The sequence below is a fragment of the Xiphophorus couchianus genome, chromosome 7 (genome assembly GCF_001444195.1).
Source record: "Xiphophorus couchianus chromosome 7, X_couchianus-1.0, whole genome shotgun sequence".
NCBI classification, from domain to species: Eukaryota; Metazoa; Chordata; class Actinopteri; order Cyprinodontiformes; family Poeciliidae; genus Xiphophorus; species Xiphophorus couchianus.
The window spans coordinates 7,165,045-7,178,487 of NC_040234.1; the positions used below are offsets into that span (position 1 = coordinate 7,165,045).

The window sequence follows — 13,443 nt, forward strand, 5'->3', positions numbered from 1 at the left end:
GTAATACATGCTGTCAAGTGATCAATTGTAGCACAACTACATCCATAGTTGGAATCTATTGCAGCAAAAATCACATCTCATGATAAATGTGAAAAAAAAAAAGTCAACTAATCTTTGAAAGAATGGAATACAATTCAATACAATAGGAATATCTTCTATTGTGTGCACCAGCAGCAAGTTAAAGGTAAATGCAGATTCAAATTAAGGTGAATAAATATAACATTTTTAAAATAACAATAAACAGAGCTGCAAAAGAAAGTACATGTAATAAGACTATTATAATTTGTCAATATTTCAAGTTGCATATAGTTTATTCCGTCATTTTCTATGTTTTATTTATATTACTTCATTACCTCGTGGTCACAAGCAGCAGCTTGACTGAAGCTGCTGCTCTTGAAAAACTACATATGAGCAACTTTAAAATGAAAAACGTAACATTAAGTTAAAATCTCAAACCTCAAACTTTCTCCTTAAATCCCTTAATTTGTGAAATCCAATCATGTTGCCATGCCCTGCGACAGACTGGCGACCTGTCCAGGGTGTACCCCGCCTCTCGCCCGGAACGTAGCTGGAGATGGGCACCAGCAACCCTCCCGACCCCATTAGGGACAAAGGGTGAACAGAAAATGGATGGATGGATGGATGGAATCATGTTGCCACATGGGCCACAATCGTCAAATTAAGAGAGTCACAAAAATGTGAATTACTTTTCTATCTTGAAGAATAAACTTTGAATGAACAAAGTATTCAGATTTTGTTGGTGTTTTTTTGTTTGTCAATAACATGAACGAGATATGTTTTTTAATGTCTACATGTAACCAAAATGTTAAACTAGAATTACAAACAATAAGTTAAAAAATTCAGATGTGCTCTTCATTTCTCAATACCAACACCAATCCCTGTACAAATTCTTACTGTGTGAAATAAACTCCCTCTACTCACCTTACTCTGCACTTTAGTTGTACTGATGCATTGTTTAATTGGTACGGCATCTCCAGGCATGAAGTATCCAGTGGCTTTCACCTTGTCCCATGCTTCAGTGTACAGTTTCTGCATGACGGGAGGACAGAAAAAAAATTAACAAATCCAGAAACGGTAGAAAATTAAAGCAAGCTCGAACTGAAACGTGTGACAAACCTTACCGGGTGGATATTTTTAGCGACTTCTCTGGCCGTAGCGAGACCAGGAGTGTCTACCAAAGAGTACTTGGTCTTATCCTGGTGCCAAGCTTCGCGGTATTTGGCCTGAGAAGAACAAAACGACAAAAAAACAAAACAAGATATATGTGATACTGCAACATCTCTGTGATGGAATTTTAAACAAAGCATTAAAACCAAATTCATAAAACATATGCAAAAGGAGAAAAACTGTTACCTCGTTTAAGACCTCAGCAGCATTCTTGGCGCAGGCCAAGTCAACTCTGTCAGTGGGAACTGAGTACTTCTGTTCGTCCAGCTTGACCCGGTAGCCTCTCTGTGAACAAAAGCCAGATTAAATCAAAAACATATCAACCTCGAAGTACCTTTTAACATAGTGTGCGTGTTAGAATAATGATGTTTTGTTATCATTCTTACATTAGCAGTTTTACTAGTTTGCTTCTCATTCATAGGTTTAGTATTCACAGCCCAGAGAGGAGGAATTTCTTAAACCGTGTGAAAGACGAAACTTGTTTTTTCCCTAAATCTTGAAGCTGCAGTTGTTTCTTATCTTGGGATACTCTCTAAACGGCCTGTGTGTAGAATGTTAGTTTCTGTATCCTCTTTTCTTTCTCTGTTCAGAATAACCCTCCCTCCACAGCCCATTCCTGCTCTGTTTTGTAATAAAAGACCAGTTCTGATGCGGAGAGTCAGAACGCATGGTAGACTCCTTGGAGAAGTGGTTTGCCATGTTTTCTCCTTTTGCAAAAGACTTGATTCAAAACTAAAACGTTGTCTGTGGTTGTCTTTCATGAAGGTTTGAAAAATACCTATCAGTGCGTGTAACATAGAATAAGTTATATTTAAGGTGGTTTGAGGATGGATGTGTGTAAAACTTACCTCAGCGAGAATCTTTTGTGCATTCTTCACCTTTACAACATCTACACACTCGTGTGGCGTCCACCCACAGCCCTTTAACCACTCCATGTCAGCTTTGTACACAGCCTAGAAGGAAAAAATCATTTAAATAATGCAGGTAATAATAAAATAACAAATGGACACTTTCCAAAAACATCTCCAGTAACTCACGTCACTCTGCAGGTCGTAGGCCTTCCTGGCCTGGACCACGTCGGTAGAGTCCGGCAGGCAGGTCCACTGGTGCAGGTAAGTCCTGTAGTTGAAGTCGTTGACCTGGACCTGGCATTTCTTGGCCAGCTCAAGTGTCAGCATGTCCGCAGGCAGGTTGAACTTGGTCTTGGACTTGTTGAAGTCCTTCTTGTACAGAGCGTCACTGGCGATCTTGGCTGAGTTCAGAGCCAGCATGATGAGAGGGTCGTCCTGGACGCAGCGGGCACCGATGTGGTGACCGACCTGCTTACGGTATCCCTCTTTGTACTTGTACTGAAAGCAACAAAAAAAAAAAAGAAGTTAATAACAAATGCCCACATTACAGATGTAGGGTGACTTCCTTCTTTCTTACATCACTAATGATGTCCCTGGAAGCTTTAGCTTTCAGCACAGATATGGCGTCCTCCTTGACGTGGCAGGCTTTGGCCTTCTGCTTGTCCCATGCTTCTGTGTACAGTTTCTGCACAGAGCACAACGAATAATTATAAGGTATCACTATCAAACCAGGAGACAATTTCAATAAGATCACAATAAGATAGCACTGGTGTGCTATTTTCAAAGCGAGAAAGTCGGCACAAACTTACATTGCTAATAGTAATAGCGTTGGCCTTGGCCAGCTCGTAAGGAGGAATGTCAGGTGGGATGTGAATGGTGAGCTTATCTTTGTCCCAAACTTCCCTATATTTCCTCTGTTGCAGACAGAGAAAAAAAAAGACTTTATTTTGTTCTCGTTTGTACAAATATTTGTACGAATTCTCAGTTTTAGTCTGCTTTCCGACTCACATCGCTGAGGATTTCAGCGTTTTGCTTGGACAGGACGATGGCGGGGAGGTCCACAATGCTGGTGAACTTGACGGTGCTTGGGTGCTGGCGGTAGAGTCTGTCGTTCAGAACAGTCTGGGCGTGTTTAACTTTGACCACATCCACGCACTCATGGGGAGACCAGCCGCAGCCTTTCAGCCACTCCATATCCGCCTTGTAAACAGCCTAAAAAAAACAAAAAAACAACACACATGTTGGTTTTAGTGGTGATTTTCTTTTAACTGATAAATTGGCTTTATTACACTTCATGGCACATGTGCTCACATCGCTCTGCAGGTCGTAGGCCTTCCTGGCCTGGACCACGTCGGTAGAGTCTGGCAGGCAGGTCCACTGGTGCAGGTGAGTCCTGTAGTTGAAGTCGTTGACCTGGACCTGGCATTTCTTGGCCAGCTCAAGGGTCAGCATGTCCGCTGGGAGGTTGTACTTGGTCTTGGACTTGTTGAAGTCTTTCTTATAGATGTTGTCGCTGGAGATCTTGGCCACATGAGCGGCCAGCATGATCAGCGGGTCATCCTTAACGCTCAGCGCACCGATGTGGTGGCCGCACTGCTTGCGGAAACCAGCCTTGTATTTGTACTAAAACCGAAAAAAATATCTGCGTGAGTTCTTATTTCACGTGAAACCATTTACGTACGATGGGAAGTGCGAAAATGTTTGTGACACAAACTTACGTCGCTGATGATGTTGCGGGATGTTTTGGCTGCTAGGACAGAAATGGCATCTTTGGGAAGGAAGTAGCCCTTGTTGATGGCATTAACAAAACCTTCACGGTAATATTTCTGTGGAAGAAACAAAAAGCGATGATGTTGCATCCTGTTCAGTTTGTGCTAAAAACCAAATACATATAAACCTCCACACATTCAGTAATGATCTTTGGAGTAAATGATTATTTAATTATGTTAAAAAAATGTTTTTTAAAAGCGTTGCATTACCAGACTGGTGTTGAGTTTATTCTGCTTTGCCAGCAGGATCTCTGGAGTGTCAGGTAAGATGTGGAGGTTGAGCTTGTCCTTTTCCCAGGCCTCGATGTACGCTTTCTGTAAAAATTTATTACATAAAATATGCATTAAAAACCAGAATTTCCTTATTAAGTAGTTTTCATATGAGAATAAAACTCATCAAAACTTTCTATAAAAAGAAATGGTTAAATTTAGCTTTTTGTACCTTGTTCATATTCTGGGCATTAGCTTGCGCTAGAGCATATGGCATATCTGACGTCTTGGCAGTGAACTTGAATTGGCTGGGATGCTGCCGGTACTTCCTGTCGCTCAGGATCTCTGCTGCTTTCTTGGCTTTCTCCACTTCCAGCGACCCAATTGGCACCCATCCCATTCCCTTGACCCATTCCATGTCAGCCTTGTACACAGCCTGTGTGAGTGGGGAGCAAAGTTCTGAGCGGACTAACTCTTAGACAAATAAATATTCGAATTAAGAAATGTTGTGTTTTTAAAATTATGTAACTGTTCAACGTCTTTGTCACAACCACATATTTTAGTGTTTTATTTGGCTTTTATGTGATAAGCCTTCATTAAGAAGTATATAATTGTGAAGTGGAAAAATAATGATTCATACGCATTTACAAATACTGAGAAGAGAGCATTCACAAGAGTGTTCACTCCCAATAGGTGGGTTTTAACATTTCTTACAAATCAAAAGTGTAACATGATCCATTTGAGTTCAACCAATACTTTACAGGTTCATGTTTTACTGCAATCACAGCAGCAAGTCGTAACCAGCTTTTGACGATGTTTTTACAAATCTACAGTGAATAACAATCAAGTCTTGTCTAAATTATATTCAAGTTCTGGACTTTGTTTCAGCCATTTTAACACAAAGATGCTTTTATCAAACCATTCATTTCCAGCTCTGGCTGTTAGTTTTGTAAGGATGAAATAATAAGCTGCTTCGGTGATTCCTGGGACCAAATTTTCGGTGACACTTTATTTGAAGGAGTGTGCATAAGACTGATGTGACGCTGTCATAAACGTGACATGACACCCGTCATGAACACAAAGGAGTCTTCATGAATGTTTATAACTGTTGTCATGAAGCGCCATTCGGTTAAAAATGACACTTTTAATCCAAAGTTGTTCTAAAAGTTGCATTGAAAGTCCATTAAAAGTGTCATTATGTACAAAATAATGCAACGTTTACACTTTTAATGGACTTTCAATGACGACTGAATAAATATTGACGCTTCATGATAATAGTCATAATCATTCATGAAGACTCCTTCATGTTTATGACAGAATAAACATGAAGGAAGTTGGTAATACAGATTACCAACTTAAAATGAATGTATTTACACTGAAATTTTAAAGGTGGGTGCATATTAAGTAAAATGGTCAAGCATACATTTAAATTTGTGGTTGAAACGTGACAAAGTATCAAAATAACCATATTCTGCAAGACGCTGGACCATAAGTGGGTTTCTGAACTCACGTCGCTCTGTAAGTCGTAGGCCTTCCTGGCCTGGACCACGTCGTTGGAGTCCGGCAGACAAGTCCAGTTGTGCAGGTGAGTCCTGTAGTTGAAGTCGTTGACCTGGACCTGGCATTTCTTGGCCAGCTCCAGATTCAGCATGTCTACGGGCAGGTGGAACTTGGTCTTGGACTTGTTGAAGTCCTTCTTGTACAGAACGTCGCTGGCGATCTTGGCTGAGTTCAGAGCCAGCACGATGAGAGGGTCGTCCTGACAACTGAGCGCTCCGATGTGGTGACCGACCTGCTTGCGGTATCCTGTCTTGTATTTATACTTTAAAGAGACAAAAATAAATAAATAAAATCAAAGGTTATTTTAAGCAAAACCACGCGTCAAGGAGAAATTAAAGAGTGATATGTGACATACATCGCTGATGATTTCTCTTCCGTGTTTAGCGGCAACAACAGAAACAGCGTCAGGCATCATGTGGTAGCCCTTTCTGAACATTTTCTCGACACCTTCTCTGTAATTTTTCTGAAAAAGAAAGAACATGTAAATTGCAACAGGACTAAGCGAAGCTGCATTAGGTGTAGGTAGGTCAGACTTACATTGCTGATGTTGTACGCGTTAGATCTGGAAAGCAGGATTTCAGGAAGGTCTGGGATCATGTGGGTCTTTAATTTGTCTGCTTCCCATGCAGCAATGTAGTTTTTCTGCGGGGAAAAGAACACAGAAAATTAAGTCAAGATGCTCCCAAGAACATCATCAGAATAACCAAAATACAAAATATGTGCATCGTTACCTTATTGATGATCTCTGCATTTGCTTTGGCTAAAACCAGGGGCATGGCAGTCATATCAGTTTTGTATTTAAATTTGTCCGGTTTCTGCCTGTAGAGAAGGTCGCTGAGAATCTTTGAAGCGTTCTTGGCTTTCACCACATCCAGAGAACCGATCGGCACCCATCCTACACCGATCACTTCATCCATGTCAGCTTTGTACACAGCCTGAACAAGACAGTTTGAGTCTTAGAAAGCACGTGAAAACAGTTGGACGACATAATAAACTGAACATGTGACATGGGTGCTCACGTCACTCTGCAGGTCGTAGGCCTTCCTGGCCTGAACCACGTCGTTGGAGTCTGGAAGACAAGTCCACTGGTGCAGGTGAGTCCTGTAGTTGAAGTCGTTGACCTGGATCTGGCATTTCTTGGCCAGTTCAAGGTTCAGCATGTCCACAGGCAGGTTGAACTTGGTCTTGGACTTGTTGAAGTCCTTCTTGTACAGAGCGTCACTGGCGATCTTGGCTGAGTTCAGAGCCAGCACGAGCAGAGGGTCGTCCTGGACGCAGCGGGCACCGATGTGGTGGCCGACCTGCTTACGGTATCCGGTCTTGTACTTGTACTGATGGAAGCGGAGGAAAAAATGTTTATCATACCACCGTCGCTTACATTTTATTTGAGAATTAGTCGACTAAATGGACACTACAGTGTGTGGGACTTACATCACTGACGATGTCCCTGGAGGTCTTTGCAGCTTTGACAGAAACTGCATCTGGAGGAAGGAAGTAGCCTTTTCTGATGGTTTCCTCAAAGCCTTGTTTGTACAGTTTCTGTAGAAAAACAGGCAAAAATTGTAATTTCAAGTGATTTTAAAAACTAAATTCAATGACAACCACTTGTTGAACAAATATAGTCTTACATAACAAGGTAACCAGACTCACCACGCTCTTTCCCTAAACAGGATGGGACAACTAAATAAACTCTGATTATTACTCTGATTTGGTTGGATCTGTTTGCTTTGAGAGCAGAAACATAATATGAGATCCAGCTTAACAGTGTTTGGCAGCAGTTAAAAGTAATATGTGAGCAGTAAGGGGAACACTAATAAGAAATTATTTAATATATGACATTAAATCACCCCTTCTGTTTATTTTATTTACCACATATACACTCATATGTGGTTTTGTATGAGTTTTGTTATATATATTTCTATAAATATTGATGCTCCTTTTACTCATGTCACTAAACTACATGCTGTATTGTTTATTTAGTATCTCAAGATGATGTAAACTGAACTGGTAAACACAACTGGAAGAGACGCGATTAGAAATTACAGCAAAGACAAAATTTATTTTCAAAGCAGCAAGAAAGAAACAGTTTTGCAAATATTTATAGAATTCAAGGTAAGATTTGCAGTTTTTTTTTAATTATTTGTAAAAGAGATTATACTAACCTTGCTCAAGTTGATGGCATTTTGTTGAGAGAGCACAATCTCAGGAGTGTCAGGGTTGATGTGCAGCTTGGTCTTTTCATTCTCCCATGCCTCAGTGTAGAGGCGCTAGCAACATAGCACACAACATTAGCATCTCTGTGAGCAACAATGAGGCCATAAATGGTCGTACACATCCACATGAAGGTCAGGTTTACCTTGTTCATTGTCATCGCATTGTTCTTTGCCAGCACAATGTTCATAGCATCGATGGGACTGGTGAATTTGACCGTGCTGGGGTGCTGACGATACTTCCTGTCATTCAAAACCTCTGCAGCTTTCTTGGCTTTCTCCACATCCAGCGAACCAATGGGAACCCAGCCCATACCCTGGAGCCACTTCAGGTCGGCTTTGTAGACGGCCTGGAAAGCACATCAGGCTGAGTTTGCAGAATTTGCATAATGAAACAAGACACATGAACGAGGAAATTACAAGTACCACATACATCACTCTGCAGGTCGTATGCAAGTCTGGCCTGGACCACGTCGTTGGAGTCTGGAAGACAAGTCCACTGGTGCAGGTGAGTCCTGTAGTTGAAGTCGTTGACCTGGATCTGGCATTTCTTGGCCAGTTCAAGGTTCAGCATGTCCACAGGCAGGTTGAACTTGGTCTTGGACTTGTTGAAGTCCTTCTTGTACAGAGCGTCACTGGCGATCTTGGCTGAGTTCAGAGCTAGCACGAGCAGAGGGTCGTCCTGGACGCAGCGGGCACCGATGTGGTGACCGACCTGCTTACGGTATCCGGTCTTGTACTTGTACTAGACAAAAAGAGAAACAGCGTCATAGTTACCAATCAAACCCAGTAACCTGGGTAAAGCAATATAATCTTTAACAAGAAGTTTTGATTAAACAAATTATCTATTTTCCAAATACTTGTCGTTTAAGAGTAACTTACATCGCTGGCAATGTCTCTGGATGCTTTGGCTGCAAGAATGGAAATGGCGTCTCCGCGCAGGTCGTAGCCTTTCTTTTTGGAATCTTCATTCGCCTGTTTGTATTTTTTCTGTGAACATATCCAGAAAAGTGAGATGTTTTTACAACGCAAACGTAAAGCCAGAACTTGTTCACACCGTCTGTTTAGCTTGAACATACCACACTGTAGATGACATTGTTTGCTTTGGCCAAAAGAACATCCATAGCGTCAGGCATGACGTGGATCTTTGTCTTTTCATTCTCCCAGGCTTCAACGTAAGCTTTCTGTGATCACAGAAACCGACGATCATGAAAGATCAACAAACAAGTGAATTTTGCATAACACAGAAGCATTTTTTATGTGATTTTTTTTCATCAATAGCTAAAGAGAATAGTTTTGTTTCTTACCTTGTTCATAACTTGAGCATTGGCTTTTGCTAGTGCCAGGGGCATATCCTCAGTAGTGCTCTTGAATCTGAACTTGCTCGGGTGTTGACGATAGCCCCTTTCACTTAGAATCTCATTAGCTTTCTTCACCTTCTCAACATCCAGGGAACCTATCGGCACCCATCCAATACCCTGCATCAATCTCAGATCCTCCTTATACACAGCCTGGACAAAAAAACAAACAAACAGAAATCAGCTATTAAGCAGTCACTTCTATAATAAACAAAACAGGTATGAATTTAAAACAAAATTATCCACCGCAGAAGAAATGGAGACTCTTACTCACATCACTCTGTAGGTCATATGCAAGTCTGGCCTGGACCACGTCGTTGGAGTCTGGAAGACAAGTCCACTGGTGCAGGTGAGTCCTGTAGTTGAAGTCGTTGACTTGGATCTGGCATTTCTTGGCCAGTTCAAGGTTCAGCATGTCCGCTGGCAGGTTGAACTTGGTCTTGGACTTGTTGAAGTCCTTCTTGTACAGAGCGTCACTGGCGATCTTGGCTGAGTTCAGAGCCAGCATGAGCAGAGGGTCGTCCTGGACGCAGCGGGCACCGATGTGGTGACCGACCTGCTTACGGTATCCGGTCTTGTACTTGTACTAGTGGAAAGGAGAATAAAAAAATTACTAACATATAAGATGACACATTCGGAGCAGTATATCGTAAATAATTATGGCAGCTTACATCGCTGGCAATGCCCCTGGATGTCTTGGCTGCGATGATGGATATGGCATCGGCACGCAAGTTGTAGCCCTTCTTCTTAGCATCTTCATTATCTTGTTTGTAATTTTTCTAAAATAATCCAAACATATTCAATTGAAATTAATTTGACCAACTTGTATTAATCAAACCTTGCTATCATTTTAAATCAGAACCATTTGATCATTAGTTTGAAGTTCATTCAGTAATTCAATCACACTTACCAAGCTGTAATGATAACTGTTTGCTTTAGCAAGAAGGACGTCCATGGCATCTGGCATGATGTGGATCTTTGTCTTCTCATTGTCCCAGGCTTCACTGTATGCTTTCTGAAGGTTTGAGGAAATATGAGAGGGGAAGTTATATTGCAATGACAGAGGACAGACACTTTGATGAAATGAAGAGCTGTTTGTCTTGTCTCAAAAACTTGATGAAAACGCACCTTGTTCATGATCTGAGCATTAGCCTTAGCCAGTGCCACTGGCATGTCCTCAGTAGTGCACTTGAATTTGAAATTGCTCGGGTGCTGGCGATATTTCTGTTCACTCAGGATCCGAGCAGCAACTTTAGCCTTTTCAACATCCAGTGAACCTATCGGCACCCAGCCGACACCCTGCAACATCTTCAAATCCTCCTTGTAGACATTCTGACAATAAAAAGAAGTGGCGTTTAAATACTTCACTTAGTCTGTCTGTTGTTAAGGAAATATGGCTATTTTTGATTGTTTAATATAGTTAAGCTAATGCCATGTGCGTTTAAGTAGATCAACATTCCTATTTGGACAAGCTGATGCAAGGTAAACGATCAGAGATAAACAGTCTCCTGGCAAGGCTGTAACTTAGAGCAGCCATAAAACACTATGCTCTTGAAAGGCTTTAAATTAGTAGGCCATAAAGAATATCTTCCCCGGCTCACAGGTCAGAGGTTGGGGGTTTCCCAGGAGCTCAGAGTTGCATCTGGAGTTGATCACAACTTAGGAATTTTGGGAACACTTAAGGTTTAATTTCTGATATACCTTTTTAATATTGGTAGCAATAGTATGTTAGATTAAAGTATATTACCCAAGCTACAAGTACTAATCTAGTAAATCGAATGTATTTGAAAATGTACTAACTATGACAATATCGGAATCAAAAGAGAATGATTTAAATGTTATGTTTTACAGGTTGAAAAAGACTGCTATCTCATTATTGTTTGTGATAAAGCAAAGGGTCAAATCTTTGGAGAAGCTGACTGCAGAGGAGCAAGATAGGTTTTGTGAAAATAACTTATAACTTTAATAACTAAAATGACTCTTGATATTTGTCATTAAAACTCAGGGGAAGGTCTAAGTTTTTTTTCCAAGGTAGCTCTTGGTTGGTCAAAATAGAGGTACGCCCTATTTGCATATATTAACAAAGAGAAACGCCTTCACTAGAAAAAGGGAATGCGCAACAATAAAAATTCAGACAACTGCCCTGTTTTGCTTTTAAGCAACAGCTGTCTCCAAAGGATCCTTTGTTCTTTTAATTCTTTTGTCTCAGGTAAAGAATGTACTTCTTTGTACTCTGAAGTTTTCTTGTTAAATTCATACGGTGTTTTCTATTGAATTAAACTCTGTATCTCTGTGACGTCATTGAGCCTCGCCGTCTGTTTTTCCAGCCGTGACGGCATCCGCTCGAGACCCGGCTAACAGGAGGAAAAGAGAGCCATGCTGTTTCCAAAATTTAAGCTAACCTAATAAATTTCCTTCTTTAATACTGTCTATGCAAATTAAGTAGAAGTGGTACTCACATCACTCTGTAGGTCATATGCAAGTCTGGCCTGGACCACGTCGTTGGAGTCTGGAAGACAAGTCCACTGGTGCAGGTGAGTCCTGTAGTTGAAGTCGTTGACCTGAACCTGGCATTTCTTGGCCAGCTCAAGGGTCAGCATGTCCGCTGGGAGGTTGTACTTGGTCTTGGACTTGTTGAAGTCCTTCTTGTACAGAGCGTCACTGGCGATCTTGGCTGAGTTCAGTGCTAGCATGAGCAGAGGGTCGTCCTGGATGCAGCGGGCACCGATGTGGTGACCGACCTGCTTACGGTATCCGGTCTTGTACTTGTACTACAAATGAAGAACAAAACATTGTAGATTGAAAAAAATAGAAAAAAAATGTATTACTAATATTGAAAGGCTTGTGGAATGCTGTTCCAAACGGTATCAAAAAGCTGGTAATGAATGATAATTAAATTATCTTACATCACTTGCAATATCCCTGCAGGCTTTTGCTGCAATAATGGAAATGGCGTCATTTCGGAGGTCATATCCTTTCTTCTTTGCCTCTTCGTTTGCCTGCTTGTATGATTTCTGCAGAAACAACCAACGAAGATATCTTTAGGTATCTTTATTTTTAAATATAAAAAGCAAGTACTTCAAAATTTTGAGCATAATATTTTGATTGCTTAAGATGACTCACCTCGCTGTAGATGACTTTGTTTGCTTTGGCTAGAAGAATGTCCATGGCATCAGGCATGACATGGATGGTGGTCTTGTCTTTGTCCCAGGCTTCAGTGTAAGCTTTCTGTAAAGTTTTTAGATTTATTTAAAACGGACAAAAAGCTGCATTTCAAAAAAGAATTGACTTCATATTCAAGTTAAAACTCTGCAGAATAGCAGAACTAGCTAAACTCAATTCAGTTGTTGCTCAAGCAAAAGTAAAATAAATAAATAAAAAACTATTTGATGTGAAAAGACTTGAAATTCCATCAAAATGTTTGCTTTTACGCAGATGACACATGCATTATTTTAAGTTAATGAAATTTTCTTCTGAGGCAAATGAACTCATTACACTTATCACATTAAAATGTTACATTAAGAATAAACTATTTTGCTTTCATTTGCTGCAAAGAAAAGGCTTCCTATTCATTTTAAATATTATTCTCACTATTTCTTTCCAGCGGATGCTGTTATCTATCCCCCTTATGGTGGTTCAAAGAAGTGCAGGCAAAATGTGTTACTTCATACCTTGTTAATGATTTGAGCATTAGCCTTAGCCAGTGCCATTGGCATGTCCTCAGTAGTGCACTTGAATTTGAAATTGCTCGGGTGCTGGCGATATTTCTGTTCACTCAGGATCCGAGCAGCAATTTTAGCCTTTTCAACATCCAGTGAACCTATCGGCACCCAGCCGACACCCTGCAACATCTTCAAATCCTCCTTGTAGACATTCTGAGAAAAAACAAAAGTTATGTTATGGTACAGTGTCATCAATCGTGTTAAAAGAAAAAAAGAAAAGAAAATGCAAGTATTCATACTTACATCGCTCTGTATGTCATACGCGTGCCTGGCCTGGACCACATCGTTTGCATCCGGCAGACAAGTCCAGTTGTGCAGACGTGTGATATAATTGGCATGGTTGACCTGAATCTGGTTCTTCTTGGCCAGCTCAAAGGCCAGCATGTCCACCGGCAGGTTGAACTTGGTCTTGGACTTGTTGAAGTCTTTCTTGTACAGAGCGTCACTGGCGATCTTGGCTGAGTTCAGAGCCAGCATGAGCAGAGGGTCGTCCTGGACGCAGCGGGCACCGATGTGGTGACCGACCTGCTTACGGTATCCGGTCTTGTACTTGTACTGCGCCGGGAACAGATGGA

At 41.1% G+C, this 13,443-nt stretch overlaps 1 protein-coding gene across 32 annotated transcripts in view; it reads right to left on the reverse strand.

The window, feature by feature from the left end:
• neb (nebulin) overlaps positions 1-13,443 on the reverse strand; it is a 75,159-nt gene that overhangs the window by 40,886 nt on the left and 20,830 nt on the right. For 24 of the 32 annotated variants that reach the window (XM_028023081.1, XM_028023083.1, XM_028023111.1 and 21 more), the window contains 33 exons: positions 13,112-13,423; positions 12,818-13,021; positions 12,270-12,374; positions 12,053-12,160; positions 11,606-11,917; positions 10,275-10,478; positions 10,057-10,161; positions 9,818-9,925; positions 9,421-9,732; positions 9,096-9,299; positions 8,868-8,972; positions 8,671-8,778; positions 8,222-8,533; positions 7,935-8,138; positions 7,741-7,845; positions 7,010-7,117; positions 6,598-6,909; positions 6,310-6,513; positions 6,116-6,220; positions 5,934-6,041; positions 5,529-5,840; positions 4,251-4,454; positions 4,019-4,123; positions 3,758-3,865; positions 3,351-3,662; positions 3,048-3,251; positions 2,849-2,953; positions 2,617-2,724; positions 2,226-2,537; positions 2,037-2,141; positions 1,375-1,473; positions 1,143-1,244; positions 943-1,050 (listed from right to left, as the gene is read on the reverse strand). In XM_028023081.1, coding sequence (XP_027878882.1) covers positions 943-1,050; positions 1,143-1,244; positions 1,375-1,473; positions 2,037-2,141; positions 2,226-2,537; positions 2,617-2,724; positions 2,849-2,953; positions 3,048-3,251; positions 3,351-3,662; positions 3,758-3,865; positions 4,019-4,123; positions 4,251-4,454; positions 5,529-5,840; positions 5,934-6,041; positions 6,116-6,220; positions 6,310-6,513; positions 6,598-6,909; positions 7,010-7,117; positions 7,741-7,845; positions 7,935-8,138; positions 8,222-8,533; positions 8,671-8,778; positions 8,868-8,972; positions 9,096-9,299; positions 9,421-9,732; positions 9,818-9,925; positions 10,057-10,161; positions 10,275-10,478; positions 11,606-11,917; positions 12,053-12,160; positions 12,270-12,374; positions 12,818-13,021; positions 13,112-13,423 — 5,829 coding nt within the window. The remainder of the gene's footprint in view (positions 1-942; positions 1,051-1,142; positions 1,245-1,374; positions 1,474-2,036; positions 2,142-2,225; positions 2,538-2,616; positions 2,725-2,848; positions 2,954-3,047; positions 3,252-3,350; positions 3,663-3,757; positions 3,866-4,018; positions 4,124-4,250; positions 4,455-5,528; positions 5,841-5,933; positions 6,042-6,115; positions 6,221-6,309; positions 6,514-6,597; positions 6,910-7,009; positions 7,118-7,740; positions 7,846-7,934; positions 8,139-8,221; positions 8,534-8,670; positions 8,779-8,867; positions 8,973-9,095; positions 9,300-9,420; positions 9,733-9,817; positions 9,926-10,056; positions 10,162-10,274; positions 10,479-11,605; positions 11,918-12,052; positions 12,161-12,269; positions 12,375-12,817; positions 13,022-13,111; positions 13,424-13,443) is intronic. The other 8 variants (XM_028023102.1, XM_028023099.1, XM_028023100.1 and 5 more) reach the window with 8 other exon arrangements.